At 41.9% G+C, this 21,494-nt stretch overlaps 1 protein-coding gene across 2 annotated transcripts in view; it reads right to left on the reverse strand.

Moving 5' to 3' along the window:
• Positions 1-298: 298 nt before the first annotated feature.
• Positions 299-21,494, reverse strand: part of ephb3a (eph receptor B3a) — a 51,317-nt gene continuing 30,121 nt past the window's right edge. Inside the window, exons 10-16 of one of the 2 annotated variants that reach the window (XR_002875066.2) lie at positions 16,858-16,980; positions 15,943-16,190; positions 10,885-11,100; positions 9,878-10,027; positions 7,006-7,199; positions 1,865-1,961; positions 299-1,790 (exon numbers count right to left, since the gene is read on the reverse strand). Coding sequence is in view for 1 of the 2 variants with exons in the window: in XM_023965036.1 (XP_023820804.1) it covers positions 1,679-1,790; positions 7,006-7,199; positions 9,878-10,027; positions 10,885-11,100; positions 15,943-16,190; positions 16,858-16,980 (1,043 nt within the window). In the remaining variant the exon portion in view is untranslated. The remainder of the gene's footprint in view (positions 1,791-1,864; positions 1,962-7,005; positions 7,200-9,877; positions 10,028-10,884; positions 11,101-15,942; positions 16,191-16,857; positions 16,981-21,494) is intronic. The other variant, XM_023965036.1, reaches the window with a different exon arrangement.

Genomic DNA, 21,494 nt, shown 5'->3' on the forward strand with positions numbered 1-21,494 from the left:
CTGACAGATTAAAGCCAAACAACACTGACATTTGGTGAAAAGCCAGATTAACTTTGCCTCCTTGAAGCCTCTCCAGCAGCAACAGACACTGAAATCCCCAGAATAGTCCCGTGGTCTTGCTAATTGGCGAGTTACTTGGGCCAGGCTTTGATTAATCTAAAATCTTAATGAGTTCACCCAAAGCTGCTGTGATATTCCGACTGAGGAGGTAAAACACTCCTTCTTTTCATCCCGTGGCAGAGGAGACCTGGAACTTCAGCCTGGTGAACCCGCTGAGAAATCAAAGAGAATCCCAGAGTCTGTTTAATAATTTATTTGCATATGATTATCGTAAAAATACTGAAAGAGAAATGCTTATCTTTGTTCTAGTTTTTTCAACTTCCTTTTTTTTTCCTTCTTGTTTTTTTTTTTTTACAATCTAATACACCTTTAATTGCACAGGAAAAATCGCTGCCCTACCAGACACATTTCTTCTTTCACATAGTGTACACTTCCAGATTTGTTTAAATGTCATTTCTCTATGAGTTGGTGCCGCAACAACAGAAACCCAACAAGCATTTAACAAGTGTCATAGACAGGTCAGGAAGCTGTACTGTGCAGCGCAATGTTCCCATACAAATATATTATTTACAGGAAGCTGTTTTGAATAAAAACGGCTGAAACAGCTGACGCTCTTCAGGAAAGGTGACTTGTTTTACACTTTTATTTGCAGATTACCATTCAGTTTTGCCCCCAGACCCTTTACATTCCTACTTTTTTGTAATTGTGTCAACACAAAACTGCAATAGGACCCTAAAAAAACATTTTTAGTCCAAATCTTTCTCAGCTTTTTCATTCAAGTCTGTCTGGTACCACAAAGGAAACAAGCATTATTATATAAAATATAAGCCCAGGTAAAAAACAAAACAAGAAAGAAAGTATAAACGCACCGAAAACAACATTTTTCTGAACAGATAAGTTAGCATTCAAAACAAAGAGTATATAAATGGAGCTCGATTAAGAAAACCTGTCTGTAAAAGCTCAAAATGCCACCGAAGCAACAGCGAACATGAATTGGTACTTTTCTCGGGAAGCAGTTTCCATTTGGGCATGCACGTTACGTGTCCTGCACAGTGTTGTTTACCTCCCTCCCAATCACCAATCCAAGGGAGGGGCCGCATTAAGACTGGGATGCTTTGTACAGATTTCTTGCATCTCCCGGTACATGTGGAAGACAGTATTTAAAAGGAAGCAGAAGAATGTTTTTTTTTGTTTTTTTCTCTCTAAATAAGTAGACAAAAAATTATTTGGTCAAGTTAGGAAAAGAAAAAGTGTAGATTGAAGCTGTCTTGGGAGTTCACTTTGAGCAAATGTTTTGCTCCATCTTGGCACTGTTCCTCGATGTGAGGCTAAGGAGAAGACTGATTCCCCCAACCAGCAGAAAACACATGCAGGCATGCAAACACAACCTGAGAGGAAGCAAAAAGAAGTTTGGCTTCATGTCAACAGTCACAAATCCACAAGTGTCAAGTAATGAAAGACACACACTGCAATGGGAAGTTCTCTTTATACAGGTTTTCAGTCTCCAGAGGGAAAGAAATCTCCAAAGCGGCTTGCTTCTTCTTCATCCTTTTTTTTTTTTTTTGACATTTTACATCTCTGTGTCAGAGTCTTTTTGTAGCTTCTGGTTTTGCAGCAGTCACACTCTGATCGGGAGAGTTTGGCTCATCTGCTGGCGAATGATTTCCTGACTGTTGTCCAGGCTCTTCCTGTTGTTTCCCGGCAGCGTTCCCCCCAGCCGCAGCAGGTCCCTGCCAACACAACGCCACACACGTCAGCAGCAGGCCCGCCGCCACTTTAAACAAAAGCCACACGTCATTATTACCCTGCTGAGCGCTCTCACTGAAGGTGGGTGAAGGTGTAATCCATCTCAGTGTCAGTGGAGCTCAGCTGTGCAGAGTCCACACACTTAGATCTCATGGCTGCAGAAGATAAACACAGCACCATGGGAATAGGCTCAAAACTGCTGATCTGGAGTTTCATCTACCATAAACAACTCAAAAGCCGGGCCGAATCTGTTCATCACATTCCCAGTTTTAATAAAAGTTCAACATATTTTTCCGCGTCCTTTGTTCCTTAGCCAGTGTCCTTGTTTTCGAGGCCCTGGTGGCTGGAGATGCTCCGCAGATAACGCAGCGTCTCATATCCTCCTTCTCCATCCCCTTATCTGGCCCAACAGCCCCGCAGCGGCCAACAGCAGGTGAGCGGCCGCTAGCCTCAGACTCCGACAACACCATCCTTTCTCTCTGTGCCGCTCCACCCATCACTCTCTGATGTTTTGCACAAGCGATGCCATAAATTAATCACTGTCATCAGTCCGCTACGACAGCGGAACATGAATCCACACGCTCATATCCCTTTCTTATTCGCCCGTCGCAGCACCGGGCGCGCCCTCCCCCTGATGCATTAAAAAGCTCATTAGCAACCTAATTAAACACATTCCTCTCTTTTAGCTTCTCCTCGATCTCCCTTATTACTCACACTTCATCACCTCCTGCTTTTCCACATCAGCAGCTCTGGCTGCTGTCGGCCCTATCACCTACATTCCAGCATCCAGGCAAGTAAAGGGGGAATTAAAGTCAGGTCAGCCATTACATTTCCACACACAATTAGCTTCACTGAGGCCAAATCCTGGCAGAGGAATTACCCTTGGGGCTCTGTGTTAGCATGAAACAAGGAGCCAAGGAACTGACTCCACACCAGGCTAAATTCTGCCTAATGTGGAAGTGGGTTGGAGACCCTGTAAGGAATCTTTATTCATTATAGATCAGAGGATCTGGGATCTCAGGACAGAATTCCAGGCTAGAAAATCTCGGAACAAGCAAGTCTGTAAGCCGGAGTGCTTGAATTCATCGCGCTCAAAGCTGAAAAACAACTCCTCCAGGGGAGGACAGCCGCCTATGAATAAGTCGACTCCTCTGCCTCCACAAACAGGAGACTTTGAGGCAGACATCTGTCTGGCAGCGAAACCCTTCAGCACAAAGAGCTTTCCTCCAACTGAAGGCAGAAAACAAACCAGACCCAACAAGCATCATCCTTGTTGTGTTTCTCTTTAGGCCACAAGTACGTTTTCTCAGACTGTGACATCTTTTTTAACCACAGCCCAAAGGAACAACAACCGGCTGCCTGCAACGAAAGCTCCATCCCGCAGCTGTTCCAATAATAGAGGCCATTTCACACAAGGTGACAGGGAGGAGAGGTGAAGCACCGTGTTTCAAAGCTCCAAAACTGAGATCAAACAGCCAGAAACAGTGACAATCTTCAGTAAAGAGAAGTGAGAGTTCCCAGTCAGCTAGGAACATTTTTTTAAATGCAAGAAGTCCACAAACAATGCAGCTTTGGACTAAAATTGGCATTGAAAAATAATATTCAGCAAATCTTTTTACATTTTTCAAATAATTTAAGTTTGATGATAAGTAAAGTATTATACCCAAATTCTCTATATTTCAGAAAACAGCGGAAAAAAACAGCCATTGTGGGTGACTTTTGGATGATTGACAGGTGTTTGAAAACCCATCCACCCACACTTTTCTATCAACTCCCTTCAAAACACTTGAAAGACGCATTTTATGCAAAAATCAATGCAAAAAAGAAGGACAAAAGTACAGGGACAAAACTCTGAATCACTCAAAGTTAACAAAATTTCATCCTTTCTGAGGAGCTACAGCAGAATCTTTAGGGAAACATAGCCTCTGTTTTGTGCCGTCTTGCACTTCTGTTGCACATTTATAGTAAAGCCATTTTTACTAATACCGTCAGCACGGCTGAAGCTTTTTAAAAACAAGTGCCTTTTTTTTGTTTGACTTTATCCTTTCCTCTGCAAAGGTTGTTTCTCTCTTTTACTTTGTTGACTTTTGACTTAATTAAGTACTAAGAATAGAAACAACTGTTCTATTTGGATTTGAAAGACAAACTAAATTACAATGAAGCTCCTTTAATCCTTAAATCTCTTCTGCTAATATGTTCTGTAGAGCCACTAAGTCAGAGAGGCGACTTTGGATTTGGTGGATTTTACGAATATTTTCTCTCCCTTACTGAAATTAGCTATTTATGTAGTTTGGTGGCAGGAGTATTATGATGTGGGACTGTTTCTAAAGGTTTAGCCCATATATGCCTTTTCTTACTACACTGCTGTCCCATGAGGATTTGTGTCTAAAGTCAACATGAATGTGTGACCTTTTGATATTCACCATCAAGTTCTCTACTAGATGTGTCTTAGGCTCAGGTCACAAATACAATTGCCACACTGCGATGGGGGAGATTTCATGCTGGCGGCTGATTTTTGAAAAACCGCTGGTGAGGTCATGAATGTAGACGGCGGCAGTCAGGAGACCATCAGTCAGGCGAAGATGACGCCATTACAAAATCCGCCGACAGCTGGGCGGTGGCAGCCAGATTGGCATCCGGCAGCTGATTGAACGATATGTAAATGTCTGTGGACAGAGGCCGTCTATATTAAATGCCACAGGCCGCCAGCTGCTCGCTAGCTAGGGTTGTATAAAAAAGCGAACCATCCTGCCCGTTACTAGAATGCAACCATGCAACCTCAAAAAACTGACTGACTGATGTTAACTTTTAGAGAAAAACCATTCGGTCGCTGTAAAATTGTAACTCTTTTTTAAAACTCCACCGGCCATTGCACGGCTTGTAAAAATGTGACTGTAATTACAAATGCTGCTGCTCAACCACCTGCCGAATTAGCTAAATAAAAATGTGCATTTAGGTTGCCGCGTGGTGGCATTTTAGGATTTGTAACTGTGCTTTCCCACCCAAATAATAATTTTTTAGAAAGGTAGGGGTTTGATGGCATCACATCCTGTCTAAAGGGAGCTAAAACACTGGCTTTAAAATAATCGAATGAGTGGTTAAACGAGACCACAGGGTCCGCCCCCAAGTGTGCTGGATGGAAAACACCCAGTGCAACAAGTTTGGTCATAAAATGTTCACGTTACTATCACTTTTATGGTCAACTGTGAGTGGTTATGTCACAGAACAGGAAGCTGGAGGGGGACCTGGCTGCTGGCAAGATGGCGCCCAGACATCATTAGCTGGAAGCAGAAATTTCACAACTTTAGCTGGTTTCATTACAAAATACAGTTTTAGTGAGCAAGATGAGCTTAAAATGGGGATAAAAACGTTAATTATTTTATTCCTTTTAAAATTGATTTTAACAAAAGTGTTCAGATTTGTAAAACTTTTAACCCTTTTACAAGCTCCAGTGTTTACATTCCTTTAACGTAAATTTTCAACCCGTAATGCAATCAATAGGAATTAGCTTAATCTGTTGTGGGTTTTGTATGCCACACTTTTTACTGCTGACAGATACATCTACAGTGTTTTAAGGTTTAAAGCCTTAAACGGGACAAAAACACAACTGTTAGTGTCACCATAAGTCTTTTTCTACCAAAAAAAAGACTATATAGCGCACCTGTATATAGGCCGCTGCCGCACCCACTAAATATAAAAAGAAAACTGTACATATATAGGCCACACGTATTTGCACTACAAACATAGTCTCTCAGTTGGAGGCATGTCTGACTGCTCTGTTGTATTCAGGGTAAAATGCTATCCCCCTGCAATGGTGGCGGGCGAGACTTTTACGCAATTTAAAAAAAAACGCTAGCGCTTGTTCTAGAAAAATCCTGTTGCTCCCCATCACCACTAAAATAATGATCAGCTTCCTCGAGACTGGATTTCCCATAGCTGACAGCTCCGCCTGGCACAGCGGCTTCTCCGCTCCAAGCGGGAGCCGTCTGATCTACGTTCATCTTCCGCCTAATTTTTAAGATAAAAGATCACTTTTGTTCAAAAACTACAAACAACTGCCTCATTGGCTCTTTCATTCAATACAATTTCAACCACAGATTATCAAAACAAGTTAAATTTGATCTTAGACATACTGATCTCACAGCTGCTCGATCCTAAAGCGTCCATCAGTTCTAAAGGGTGACCCTTTAAAAATCTATAAATTAGCTGCATCATTGTTTAAGCCGCAGGGTTCAAAGCGTGTGAAAAAAGTAGAAGTTTATAGTCCGGAAATTGTAGTATGAAATTGGGGGAGGGACAACGTTAACTTCCGATTCCTGTCGAGGACTTCCTGTGCTGCTAATGATGTCTGGGTGGCTTCTTGTTGTTTGCATCCAGGTCCTCTTGGGAAGTCGTGGGCCTCAGAAACTGACAAAGCACTGTTGGAGAATGCTAAAGCACAATCATAACGGCTATAGCGAACAGAAGTTGTCAACTTTCTGCAGTCCATGACTATAGAGCTCACAGTGAAGATGATTCTCTGAATGACTGATGAATCACACTTTTCTATCTGCTTATCTAAGAGACGAGTCTGGGTTGTGTGTTTACCGGAACTTGTACCTAGTTTAAGATTGATGGAGGGAGCATGGTGGTGTGGGGTTCAGAAGCTGGGCTTGATGCCTCGGTTCCAGTTAAAGTAACTCTGAATGTTCTAGCTGACTTTGAAAATTAGGGCAATTCTGTGTTCTCAACTTTTTTAGGAAGGACTAAGGGACACACCCCCTTTCCTATTCCTGGACTAAGGATGAGAGTTTGGTTTTGAAGAACTTGACTGGCCTGCACAGAGGCTTAATGTCAACCTAAAAATAAAGGGTTTTTATTTATTAAGAATGGCAGTTGACAACCTTTATTAGATCTTTTCTAGAGCAAGTGCCTCTGGTTGTTATTTTTGTGGGTGTCGTCTAAATGTGTATGTTTTTTCTGTTGTGCTCTTTCTGTTGTAGCTGTGCGCTCCTCAGCCCAAAGACAAATTTCCCTCACGGGACAATAAGGTATTTATTTATAGATTGATTGTTGATTGATCTTGTAAAGCCTTCAAAGAAAACTGGATAGATGGATCAACTTCACACCAAAGCCCATTCATATTTCAGCGCTGCTTTAATAAATGGTCTTTTGTCCCAATACTTTTGTCCCCAAAAAAGTGACTGGATGTGGGCTCACCCTGAGTAGCTGCTGGTCACCACCTTAAGGCTGGCGGCGTTACGAAGCAGCTTGTCCAAGGTGCTAACGATGCGGGAGAATTTGGGCCTCAGGTTCCTCTCCTTCATCCAGCACTCCAGCATCAGTTGGTGCAACACCATGGGACAGTCCATAGGCGGGGGCAACCGATAGTCCTGCTCTACTGCCGTCATGACCTGAGAAAAAGCAAGTCATTGTGAAAAAGGTTAGATGGTTTGGCAACAACGTTAAACAAATGTATTTTCCTCATATTTTGATTGAAAAAAGAAAAAGCCTAATTATATCAAAATGTTGTTACATTGGTAAAAGTACACAGTAAATATTTATAAAGTACAGTGGTTTAGAGCAAACATTTGGAAACAAATGAAGAGAAAGGTAAAGGTTGAATTTTTATATAAACTTAGTAATATCCTAAAAATATTGAAAAACATTTTTATGTTTGTCTCATAGAAAATGCCATTTTTGTCTACTAAACAAAAAACAAACAAAAAAGTAATCACATGTAAGTCCCGATAAATGAAATGGTTTTAGATTTAATCCAGTTACACTAAATGATATTTACAGTCAATAAAATCAAATCAATTTGCTTTTTTTAAATCATTGTGGCTAAATCCACTTATTGTTGTAATCCAGTTAATTCTATTTTAAACTTAAATTTAACTATTTAATTCCAACAAGCTTTTGAAAATAAGCACATGACGGAACCCGAACTTTGAATAAGTTTCATCCAATCAACAAAAAAGTGCAATCTAACACAAATTAAAGGGAAAAATGGTCCTAAAAACATTTTATATTCAGATGAGAGGTGATATGGTTTAACAGTAGCTGTGTTTCCATTGCAAAAAATGGATTTGCGATATTAAATTCGCCAAATAGAAACACGCCAATTAAGAAAAAACTCGCATTTATTGAAAAAGAAATTTGGCGCTTGGAGGAGTTTTTTTTTAAAATGCATCAGAATTGAAATATGTTGAAAAACTGCAATGGAAATACATTTTTTGAATCAATTAAGTCACGTGACCAACAACCCGATGTCAATGTGCTTCTGGGTAGGAACTGACTGGCTTCAAAAGTTGAGTGTGTTATGCAGAATTGTTGGACCCACAGACGCTCTGAAAAATTACCAACCACGATTTCCCAAAATCGCTTCATCCAAAGCCGCTCCATGGACTGAATGAGATACGGAGGTCAGAAATTTGAACCTATCTTCTGTAAATCAAAGTATTGTGCACAACCATTGCCATATTTTTGAATGACTTAACGTGTGAGAAATTTGCATTTTCAACATTTCTAGAATTTTGCTCTCATGTGTAATGAAAACAAAGCTAATGACTACGAATATTATTTTTGGTAAAGTGAAATCAATCGGGTTGGCGGATCTTGAGGATCATGTCTGGATCTACAATGATACTGGTACAACAGTGGTGTTGTCAGACATACAGTAGCAGAGAAAGCTAATTGCCATGACAATTTTATAGACAGTTCTGCTTTGACTATAAATGCATCAGAGTGCCTGCAGCCGACTTCAACATCTCAGCCGTGAGAAGGTTTTTGAAATGACAACAAACTTGCTCTTTGCATGAAAAGCAGAAGTGATGCGTGGCAAATAAATTAACTCTTAGATACAGACCTTATGCTATATTTTGAATGAAATAAAAAATAAAAGACTAAATATTGGGTGTCAGATATTTGTGAGGGTCAACACACAGCTGAGAAATAGTAAAGAGCTCAGGTAAAAAATGAAACTTTATGCTCCTTTTGCAAAACGAGTCAATTTTCCCCTCGTGAGCCCGTTTTGTTTCTGTTACTTCACGGCCGTCTTCAGTCTTCTTCGGAATTGCTGATGAAGACTTGCCCATAACTGTATTATGTCCTGCATTTGACAGCTGCTCCGCTGGTGCTGTCACACATTCCTGTCCTTCATTCAGCGTCTACCGCAAACTATAAAGAAACATAATCTTAAATCTGTCACTTCATGAGTGACAGGAGAAACAATAGGTGCAGAAAAAAAAGCATGTAGGTTCATTGATTTGATTTTACCTAGCAACTGCAGCTGCTTCTGTAAGCTCCGTATCGGTTTTAACTCCCCGCAACAATAAAAAACTGCTATTTGAGAACAATAAATCTTTCCGCTGCTCTCCTCTACCCCTTTGATTTTGTGTCGTTCTTTTTTTTTTCCAGCCGACAAGTACCTCTGTTTATATCTCCTATTTGTTGACTGTGTTGCTTATTGAGCGATGACTGTGGCACAGAGGCTACTGGGAACAATAGGAGGCCTGTACTTTGATGTTTTCATTACTGCATGTGGGTTTTCTTGTGAAAGTTATACATACATTACTGCCATTTTTCATTTCCACTCCTTTTTTCCCTGCTTTATTGCTACCCCGCTTTACACGTCTGCGTTTGAAGCACAATACAGAGCAAAAATTCCTGGGAGAATTAGGTGGAGGTGTACAGTACACACCGCTTCAGTACTTTGTTCAGCCAGGGAAAAGCCCAGAGATTTCTGTTTTTCTTTCCTGCAAGCTCAGTGCTGTAGCAACAATGCCTGTGCAGGGCAGATAGCCTACAGGTACCGGGGCCCATAAAAAGCCTTTCCTGAGAACGCCTCAGTGATGGTGAAGAGGGAGCTTTTGCAGTATGGATTTGTAAGGGGGAGGGAAAGCTGTAAAGACGGTGGTAAAAAAAAAATAGTAGAACACAGGCGCACAACTGCAAAGGCATCTGCAGCTGGAAGATAAAGGCGGCAGAGCGCGCCGAGGTCTGGCGTGTACCACTGCAAACCAGAGCAGCTTATAGCCCAGACTCAACCCAGCGGGGTTTGGTCTGAAGATACACGCAGAATTGAACTCACATCCTGGTTGCTCATGTCCCAGTAAGGCCTTTCTCCATAGGAAACCACCTCCCACATGACGATGCCGTAACTCCACACATCACTGGCGGTGGTAAACTTCCTGAAGGCGATGGCCTCGGGTGCCGTCCACCGAATGGGAATTTTTCCTCCCTGATGAAAGAAAGGCGGATGTATCGAGACATGAAAAAAAAATGAAAGTTGTTGCAGGATTAGCAGCAGAAAGTCTCATTATTAGTGAAAACACATCACATTTATTTAAAGTATATTACACAAAATCAGCTGGAGGTCTATTCTTTTTACGTCATATTGTTTCCTTGGTACTTTTTATTGGCAAAACACAACCTATTTAGGTAACCTGCAGCAGAAAATCGTATATATGTGTGGCCTATATATGTCGCAGTGGTCTTTGTATTATGATTTTCCCGTTTTTAGGCTAAACCATAAAACCTGTGTTGTTTTCTAGGACGTAGTTTCTGCAGAGCAGCAGGAGCTCATTAAAAATTTGCCTCTTAGTTGTAGGCGGAACCGTTGGCGCAGAGATACCCCACCCACCTTCCTTTTCCCATTGCTGACAGCTTGGAGCACGGAGCTTGTGGCTCGCCTAGTGTATTTTCTATGTCCGGATAAAGTGGGTGTGTGTATTAGCTTGGGTGCAGTGCTGGCAGCAAAGACTCTCCCTGGAAGGGGCTGTTGACACCTTTTTACTTCACAATGTGACGTAAATAAGTGACATTGTAACAGGTCCTTTTTTGTGGATTGGGAAGGAGTACGCAGAAATAGGTGACTGGATCAAAATATCGCTTTGGGGTTGCTTTCGTGAGGAATAAACATTAATATTTTGTCGGTTTTTGTCAAGTTTGTCTGTAAGTTTATTAAAGACTTCGTTCTTTTTTTCCAGGAATATTTTCTCCAAAACATCATCACGTGTGGTTGAACTTGTGATTAGACCTATTTGTGACAAACTCAGTGGTCTGCAGGGTTCCGGCACGCACTCCGACGTGACTCACCAGGGAGCTTGTGTAAGTGGGGTCAGCGGAAGTGTCGTCCAGGAAGCGCGACAGGCCAAAATCGGAGACCTTGCAGACCAAGTTGCTGTTCACCAGGATATTTCGGGCGGCGAGGTCTCTGTGCACGTAATTCATGTCCGACAGGTACTTCATCCCTGCGGCGATGCCGCGCAGCATCCCCACCAGCTGCGTCATTGTGAAGCGCCCGTCGTTCAGCTGCCAGAGAGAGGAAGAGTGGGACGTGAGCTGTATGCATGTGTGGAGGGGCGTGTAAACGCCACTGAAGCCACATAAACATGACATCTGTCATAATGCTTCACAGCTGCTCCTGACAGCTGACCTTTTTACATATGCAGTCCGATGAGCTGATTAATTAGACTCTTTACTGTTGCACTAACCCTATTAAGGCTCAGCACTCACTCAACAGGATAAGAGGGTTCCGTCGCAAAACTACACCTTCTGATGGACATACATACAGTGTGCAGGCTCAGGCCGTTGACAGAAACTCTTTCATGCAAACACGATCTACCCAGAAAACCCCTGTTAACTAAATTACAAAGGTATGTAGCTAAAGGGCTGATTTCTATGTTGGAAATTCCTTCATTTCCAAATTCCTCTTCCATTCTGTTAACATTTGAGGAGCATGAAACAAACTCTAGATCAAGGCTTTCAGGGTTCATTTTACAATTCTCCACATTAGTGAGGCGTGCCACAACCTGGAGATTGTAATAAATCAGCAGCGCGACCTGCGAAGGATCATGGGCCCTGATGAGAGCTGAGACGAATCAATGGAACGTCAATATGCAATTAAAGAAAAATGGCTAGAACTTTCTGCTAAAACCGCGTGAAGCTACGCTGGGAGGTTTTCTCCCGTGACCTGAATATTGAATGCCAGCCAAATCTAGAGGGTGGGGGGGGAGGAGATGAAACATAATCATTGAATACTTCACAGCCAGAAAGCAGAGGACTCAAGATGTGAGATGACAAAAACTGTAAACACTCTGCTTTGTAGACTGCACACTCCAGTGACATCCGACGGCCAAACAAGCCAGGATGGATGGGCGTTTAGAGGAGGCCTTCAAAAGCTGCACTGGCATCCATGAATGTGTGTTATTTCTGGATATCTGTGAAGCTTGTGCACGTGCGCACACGTGTTCATCTCCTCGTGTACGTGACGCACTCGGACAGTATGTGAAGTTGATAGTTTTCTCGTCAGAGGAGAACTCCGAGTTCCTCTGAGTCACAGTTAAAGCGAGAGTGGCGGAGGTGATGAGAGCCTGGAGCCGGCAGCTTCTCTTTGGTATTTGAGGCCAGCTGGCTGAGAGGAGTTGGTGAGAGGGAGGCGGAAAGCTCCGGCTGGACCATGAGAGCCGGGGACACTCATGATTGTTTTCGTTAGCCGCTCCGGAAATGGTAATCATCTCAAAAATATAATTATGAAAGAATGCTGGGAAAAATCTTACCTGATCAAATAAAATTGCTGCATTTCAAAAAGGATGGAGTATAGCGAGGATTTACTTAAAATAAACAATAAATAGAAGGGAAACTGGACAAATCTACTGTCTTAAGCTACTTCCAAACCAACCTTGGCAATGTGCGTTGCTATGATAGTTCTTAAGACCACATGCAGGGTATGTACAAAAAGTGCAGCAACTGAACCGGTAGTTCAGAATTGTTGGTGATGTATGGATGGCATCCCTTTTAATCCAATAAAGTACCAACAGATAAAAGATTCATCACAAAGAAGAAATATAATAATTGCGGTTTGTGACCGGCTGGAATTATATGACACCAAGTCTTTCATACATCGATTTAGAGCTGTGAAAAAGTTTGGAGCAAGATTCGTGAGATTTGCACAGCGAAGACATTTCGCACCAAACCTCTTCCAACTGTAGTTCCATGTGCTCGTATCAGATAGCGAGAGTCCGGTGGGAACGCCATAAGCTTAAACTGCGTTCAAGAACACTTGTCGGTTGCCTGGTATGAATGTAGCATTACACTTAAAATTTTGTGTTCACACAATGTTTTTTTTTTTTATAAGTAACATTCACTAATTTTCTAATTTGTTCATTGAATAAACAATAAAACACTGAAAAACAACTCGATTTTTCAGTTTTGATTGGCTGGCTTGGAGGACTCATTTCCACAGGAGCAACAGAAGCAAATGATCAAAGTCTTTTGTCATTTTTTTTTTTCTTTAACTTGTCCTGTCCAAGATCGAAGTGTTTTTTAATTTGTGAGTGTATCTCTATGCCTTTTTTGCAATTGTAATATTCTGGGTTTTATTTTTAGCATGTGTGTCCATGTGTCTGACTTTTTCCTGTTGTTCTTGACCCAACCATTCTGAGTCTGGTTGTGCTTTATCCTTTATTTCCATTTATTGAGGGGTTTACATAGAGTTGCTCAGTATGGAGGATTACTCAAACTTGTCTTTAAAGTAATGGTCGGAGTGTCATATACATAAATGTAATACAATGTGGTGCTGTTGGTATGGTCTGAACCCACTTAGATTGTAGTCATCGTAATTAATTTTATTTCTGCGTGGTTTGTAGATTTTTGGACTTATTTATGCCCTATATTTGAAAGTCATGTATGTATAAATCTTCTTTAGTTGTCAGACGTCAGCAGTGCAGCAGCTCCTTAGGTTTTGATGAATGTGTTGAATGATCCGTCTTGCTTTTTCCCAAAGCCGGTAAGTGGCTTCACCATCTCATTCCACCCCCATCCCCCACCCCTACACAGTCATTTTGGAAGCCCTTCGGTTGCCAGATAAGAGACCAATTATCGCTGCAAACGCACAGGCGTTCTCGTGATGGAGGAGGGCAGACGAGGTGATTCTACTCGACCAAACAAGCTTTGGCATACCTCTAAAAAAAAAAAAAAACGTTGGTAAAACAAAGAAAAAATATAGCGAGTGCGTTTGACGAATGGAGACACGCAAAAGCACTAAAAGGGTTTGAGGTTGACACAGGGATGGGTCATTTTCTAAAGACCAGGTACGCTCAAATCTGTCAAATTCTTTGTTCTGGTGGCATCATATCAATACGTAGACAGAGAACTGGACACGTGCAGATCCTACTGTGTAGTTATTTTATGCCATTTCAGCTCACAATGACGGACTGATTGCTAAAAAACTATTAGCTGTTGTTAACTCCAAAATGACCCCGTTTTAAAAATCCATAATTACATAGTAAAATGTATAATTATGAATTTACAATTGATTTGCATATGTAAGAAATCAAATAGTCAACACGGGTGCATTTGGTCAACCTATATTTTTAGGTCACACTGGAACAAAATGGAACCATAGACATAAAAGACACACAGAACCTGTTCTTACATCAGCTATTGGTTAGTGTTGGGCCATTTTGTACTCAGATTTCAGCTTTGGTCGTCATCTTAGCTTAATGTGATTTTATTTAACCCGTACCTTTCCAAAAATAGACGAACTTGCTTGTCAGTTGTTGGGAAATACTCGGGTATTCTAGAACTGATGATTTATTGGTCTGTAAAGGCCACGCCCCAATTTTGAAAAACAATTTTGAATGTTAATAATAGCTAAATTCTAAAATAGTTAACTATCAAATTGGTTTTCTGTGTTGATTCTTATTCATCCGGGGTAGATGAGAGTGTTCATAGGTGAAAAAAAGATGGTGGAGCCACATTGAAAGTATGTTTGTTTCGTATCTGTGACATTCGACCTAATACATGTGGGAAGGCTCCACAGCAGAAAACGTTTTAAAAAGGCTCACCTGGGCTTAGTTTATTTAAGTTGAAGACTTCTCACCTGTTATCCAAGAGGCTCTCTTAATTATTTTGAGACAGTTAATCACACGGGCATTTGGTGCAAATTCAAGAACGTGCTTTTAGCGAGTAGGATATGATGTACACACTGGATTGTTCCTATACCCAATACAAGTGCATGTCCAGCCCCTAAAGTTGGTCAAAGTTGGACCTGGTGTAGCTTTCAAAGTTTGTTTAATTGCAAAGTGTTTTTTTCGTGGAGCCTAAAAATGGTTGTAGAAACTTCTTTGCGAGACGCATTCGCAAATTTGTGGCTTTCCACGACTGTTCCATGTATGTTCACGTTGGACTTTTCACATATGTACTGCATATCACGTTAAATTACGTAATTGACACCCAAATCACTAATGAATTGCATAAAACAGTGCAGAAATCACGCACAGTTCATGTTCTACGTTGATTTACGTGTTCTTTGCATGGTTTATTCGTACTTCTTCCATGGTTTTAAGGTGATCATTCAATTTTTCATCTGTGAAAAATGTCATAAAGATCACAACTTACTCTCTTTTCCACGTATATTTACATATGACCAGTTTTTATCCATCCAATATGCCCAAATGTACGTAGTGGTTGTGTGAGCCTTTAACAGATAATGTGAAGATTAAGAAACATAAGCTATTTCTGATTTTTGATGGGAAGAAATGAGGATAAGATTCATTAGTATCAACCAAATAATGAATTTTACGGCCTGCAGCAGAGCACTGGTTCAACAGAAGTGCGAGGCAGCCTTATTTAGCCTCAATGCTTCACCAAGTAGACTTCTTCACCGCGCAGCCTTGCAAACATGCGCCTTGTTCTAAATGCAAATGACATGTAATAGCTCCTGTGCAGTTGGAAATGTACCTCATGACACCTCATTCTTCATCCTGCTTTCCTAAAGCATTTGTGTAGGTGTTGTGGTTCGAACGAAAATCTCTTATTGGTAATGTAATCACTGGTTATACAAGGACTCTAATACGCTGAAGCAAACTTATCAAAAGGGGTTTCATTGGAAGGTTTTCCACCAGGAGTTTATGTAGCTGAAAGGATGTCAGCATCAGTCAGTCGCATCAGTCACAGACATCCTGCCTGTCTTCAGGCACTACGCTGCACATTTCATCTTTATCACTCAGCAAGTGAACGCCTCGGGGCGTCGAGCAGAGTAAAACACCCCAATAAGCACAGAAGATGACTTTGTGTGTCCCTTGCAGCTTTGATTCAAACAAGTTATCTTTTCAGCGAGGCAGTGGTTTGCATACCACCCAGTTCGCTTACCCTGAGGAAGGAGTCCAGCGCTCCGTTCTCCATAAATTCAGTAATGATGAGGACCGGGCAACTTCGGGTCAGAACGCCCTCCAGCCGGATGACGTTGGGGTGATCAAACTGACCCATTATAGAGGCCTCTGCCAGGAAGTCCCGCCTCTGGCGCTCGGTATAGCCCGCCTTTAAGGTTTTAATTGCCACCACCATCTCCCTGCGTCCGGGCTGCTTTAGCCGTCCACGACACACCTCGCCAAATTCACCTGGAGAAGGAAGGAGGGGGGAGGGTGTCGTGGGAGAGGGGTCGAGTGAGCGGGAGAAAAAAAAGGGAAGAATGGAGGGGAGAAAGGTGCCGAGGGGAGGGTGTCGGGAGAGGGAAGATTACTGGTCGGATCAGGGAGTGCAGGAGCTCATTTGAAAAAGTTGAGGGGCTGTTGAAGGTGTAGCACAATTTACAAGAGAGAATGATGGGAGGTCAGGGGTCAAATATGGCAGGGAGAGAATGAGTGACTGGTATCAATCGACTGTGCCTCCTGGGAGCAGTGCAGGGAGAAAAAGGACGGGCAAGGTACTTAGGGGTTCTGCATTTGGTGTCTGCATACAAGTGTGTTCAAAGGGAAAGAGACAGAAAAAGTAGAGAAGGTGGAAAGGTGAGCAAGCCTCAGAGGTAAAGTTTAGACAGAGCATGCTGCCGGAGAGACACAAACCGTAAAGAAAAATAGACTTGAGAGGGAAAGAGCAACAGTCATTGAAGCACTTTCCCACCTGCAGCTCTCATGCTCTCTTTAAATGCTAACCCTTTTTCTCCAAAAGAGTACTTTCAAACAGAGCACACCCCAGGGCTTGATGGCACACTCCTGTTTTTGTAAATTATAAATGAACCCTGAATGATTTTCTGTCCTTCTGCATAGAAACAGTGACGGCGTGTACCTGCACCGATGACTTCTTCTATTTTCACGCAGGAGATGTCTATCTCTTTGGCAAATTCGTGGACAGCATCGTTGGGATCTTCATAAGTGAAGGGATCGATGTAAACTTTTACACCTGGAGAAACTGAAGGAGAGGAGAGACCCGCTGTGAAATCTGAATACCTGTAGTCCAAAATAGACATTTTTCTGCAACAAATCAAACAATATACAGCTTTGTGGATGTTCATTGGTACTTATAGAGACATGCCAGTAAATGCACACAGTGAAAAAAAAGATCAAGCAAAGAGCGGGACTCTTCTTATCAATAACTTTCAATAAAAACTAGTTGCAGGATAGTGCCTTAATCACTTGCATCTATAGAGGGGTTGACCTGTACAGGTGTTACGGGCAATTGGGTTGTCCGGGCCCCTAGAAGGTTTTGGAGAGGAGGAGCTGTATCTTAAGAGTAGCACAGGTGTGTCTAGCAGTTACCTTGAGGCTTGTGTGGCTACCTCATGGTTCATTCATGAAAATGGGACGTACCATTGTCGTGCGTGTGGTAAGTGTATCGTGAAGTATTTTCAGGCAAATGTAAGTTACACGCATATAATATATATGGGTGATTCTGTCAAAGGGGGCCCTTGACACAGCAATACCAGTCATTTGTATAGTGTCCCCGCACTGGTTTGTTATTGCCCGGGCGCAAAAACCGCATGCACCGAGCGGTGTCCCCGCAATATGCCAGGAGGATGCCCACACAAACTACACACTGATTGTCTAGTTTCCTAAATTCTACCAGCCAGGCTGGACACAAAAATCCCACAAAGGATGCACAAGTGACGCGGAAGGGGAACATGGAGGGGCGGTCAAGGGACGTACAAGGGACACAAAAGGGACGCGCAAGGGACACGGACGGTGCGCATATGGGACGCAGAGGGGGTGCACAAGGGACGTGGAAGAGGTGCACAAGGAACACAGAAGGGATGTACAAGGGATGCAGAAGAGGCGCACAAGGGACACGCAAGGGGGTCCACAAGGGGTGCGAGGGATGTAGATGATGCACGTATGAGACGTGAAGGGGGCGTGCACGAGATGCGCAAGGGGCGCACAAAAAGCATGCGCCTTTCATTAGACAGTCCTAACGAGCTCTTTGTGCGGTGCTCAGGTGGGTTGGAAAAATCCGTATGATGTGCCTGTGTTTCACCTACTTTACTCTTACATGTTCCTTAAGTGTTCACTACAACCTGTCGCCTACAGCATGCCCATGGAAAACATTTGCATGAACATGTTTCACTTACAGGCTCACTGATGATTCTGTAATCTTAAGGTTTTGTGTGGGCCACCTGTGTACAGGTTTGCTCTTTTATGTCCCCCGCAGACAGCTCGTATACACCCATAAGGGCAGTTGAGACTAAGGAATTTAACTTCCTTTTGTACAAATGTGGGAATAAGCTAAACCTCTCAAGTGTGTTATTGTTGGTATGATAAATTACTGTTTAACCACTGAGGAGAAAAGTGACAAAAGACTGTTTTAGTCTGTTGCTTTAATTGGCAGTTAGTAGCATTTGTGCACAATATTACAGCACACACTTACACAGGCTGAGTTACATCACACAAATTCAATTTGCTAAGTAGGTTGTTTTTTGACATTCCATTCTTGGCTGTGTTTGCTGCTCTGACAGTGGGCATGATTTTGTGTTTTGCTCATTAGATAGGGTCCCCAGAGCTTTACTCAGCTGTCTTCAGGCCCACTGTGATTCCACCAGGGCACCTGTGTTGCAATGGTAGAGTGGTCAAACTCTGATCAAAACATCACAGGTTTGGTTCCTGCCTTGACTGCCTATTTGAAGTTTCCTTGAGCAGGATGCTGAACCCAACAAGATAGCAACTTGCCTAGCTTGGCAGCAAAGATTGTTGAGCTCTTTAGGTCTGAATCAAGGTACAAACGTGCCTTATAAGTATATGGCATTACTTTTTTTATTGGATATTACTTTTTTATTGGATAGTTTGTTTGAAAACTTGGACATTTTTTTTGTTTGTTTTTTTGCATTTATTGGTTTTCTAAAGTCTTCCTAATATGGTGTGCAAAGTTGTCCATGCACTAAGGTCAGGGACAAAAAAACTGCAGCTATCACGAAGAGCATGATGCTAAATGTAACATAGCTTGTTTTAATTGAGACAACATCTTCATTTCTGACTAACTAAGATAACATATTTATCCAAAAAAAAGTCAAGCTCATGAATTGGGAGATTCATACTCTGTTCATCTAGATCAAGGGTGTTTTTATTTTATTATAATTGTTATTATAATGACCTAAAGATTCTTGATTTTTTTAAAGGATTTTTCTAGGTCTTGTGGTGTATTGTGTGTAATATCTTTTAGTAAAATTATAGGAACTGAATAACTTTTTAAAATAGGTTTTAACAATTCTATATAAATAAGCACAGCTGTAACACAATTGTTGTGTACTCTCCATTTTGACTGACTAAAGGCAGAGCAGGGTTACAAAATCACAGAAAAACAGATTTTCCGCACTGCATTTGAAGGCAGCACTGCTTGCATTATTGTGGGTTTTTCTTTTTCTGCTTCTTTGGTTTTAATCACACCTGCAGCAAAATTGTTGATTGATCAATTTTATATTTTGTGGAGAAATGGCTTTGTTTGAGACAGCAGCTTCATCTCAAATTAAAAACTGAAAGTGAAGCAGAGTTGAGGAAAATTTGTGAGTTTCCTCAGGGCCCCTAGTAGGCCTGCACAATAAATCGCTAATTTATCGTTATCGCAATGTCAAGCTGTGCAATACGCAAAAGTCAGCAAAAATTGAAATAAATGGTTTCCTTAAATGTGCTAAAACAATCTTTATTTAACAAATCAAATAAATCCCTTTTTGCATTTTACCAATTGGATGGACTACTTTTATGTTAGATGTACGCATCCTATGTAGATGTGGGCCATTTGGAATGTAATTTAAGTTATGTTGACTCTTATTTAAACTATTGCAGTGAAATAGAAATGATGTATTTAGTTGTTGCTATTTGTTCATGTATCGCAAGTTATATTGTCATCGCAACATTAATCACTGATATTGCAAATTGGGAGTTTTCCTCCTATCGTGCAGCCTTAGCCCCTATATAGATCAGCCCCCCGGGGTCTGAGTCTGGACACCCCTAATCTAGACTAACCTTAAGGACAAAACTCAGGTTTAAATTAGTTTAATGCCTGTAGAGCTTAACTACCTGTGAACCTGCTCATGCATGCTTGATTCTCAACCATAGAAGGAAGTTGGAATCTATAACGGACGGCCGTGGTGCCGTGTTAGGGCGGTCGACCTCCGATAGTAATATTACAGGTTCGATTCCCCCCTGATCCCCCCATGTGTCGAAGTGTCCTTGGGAAAGACACTGAACCCCACCCTGCCTCTGGTGGAAGATTGGTGCCAGTGTTCGGCAGCAGAGCCGCCATCAGTGTGTGACCTTGTGTGTGAATGGGACTCTGACTGTAAAGCGCGTTGGGCCTTCGAAGAAGGTAGAAAAGTGCTGTATAAGTATACGCCATTTACCATTTATATGGAGGGATGGATACCCTGGTACATGTCACCTAAATAGATGGTGGCAGTTAACTAGTACAGCATCTAGTGTGATTGACAGAACAGGGGTGCCATTTTCCTGTAGGTGACATATCTCCACGGTACTTCCATCAAATCACACTCACGACTTTGTCAAGAGTCAAGAGGTCTGGCTGACATGTCATTCAACGCCACCAAACGGCTGATTCAGAGCACAGTGGACGCTGGAGTGAATGGGCAGGCATGCCAATCACAGCTGCAGACAGGAGTGCAGCATTAGCAGGCTGACCTAAGTGTTAAACATAAATCAACAGCAAACATATTTACAACCTCCCAGCACGGCAGCAGACTCGTCTTCCTGCACTGACATGCAATCAAGCTGATATTTGTACAATCAACTGCAAAGCAAAAACTAACAAATCATAATGATACTCTTCTGCTTATGCATTCATTCAGGCATTACTTGTGTAATTGACTGTGCAGGTGTTAGAGCTGGTGTTAAAGATAAAGATAATCTGGCTTTCCAGGAGACTCCAGCTTTTATATCCATCAGGTTAAAACAAAGAAATATTTTTAAATTGCAATTGTCCAAAATGTATTTATCAACAAGCTAGTAGCTCGTTTATACACTCATTGGCCTTTATTAGGCTCACCTGTCCAACTAGTCGTTAATGCAATTTTTTAATCAGCCAATCACATGGCAACAACTCAATGCATTCAGACATGTAGACATGGTCAAGACGATCCGCTGCAGTTCCAACTGAGCATAAAAATGTAGAAGAAAGGTGACTGAAGTGACTTTGAGCGTGGTTGTTGTTGCCAGTATTTCAGTGTTTTAGAAACTGCTGATCTACTGGGATTTTCGCCCACAACCATCCCTAGGGTTTTACAGAGAATGTTCCAAAGAAAAGAGAAAATATCCAGTGAGCAGCAGTTCTGTGGGCAGAAATGCTTTGTTGATGCCAGAGGTCAGAGGAGAACAACCACACTGGTTCCAGCTGATAGAAAGGTAACAGTATTTCAAATAACCACTGGTTCCAACCGAGGTCTGCAGAAGGGCATCTCTGAACAAACAACATCTCCAACCTTGAGG

This window comes from Oryzias latipes, chromosome 17 (genome assembly GCF_053564925.1).
Source record: "Oryzias latipes strain Hd-rR chromosome 17, Olatipes_Hd-rR_3.1".
Classification (NCBI taxonomy): Eukaryota; Metazoa; Chordata; class Actinopteri; order Beloniformes; family Adrianichthyidae; genus Oryzias; species Oryzias latipes.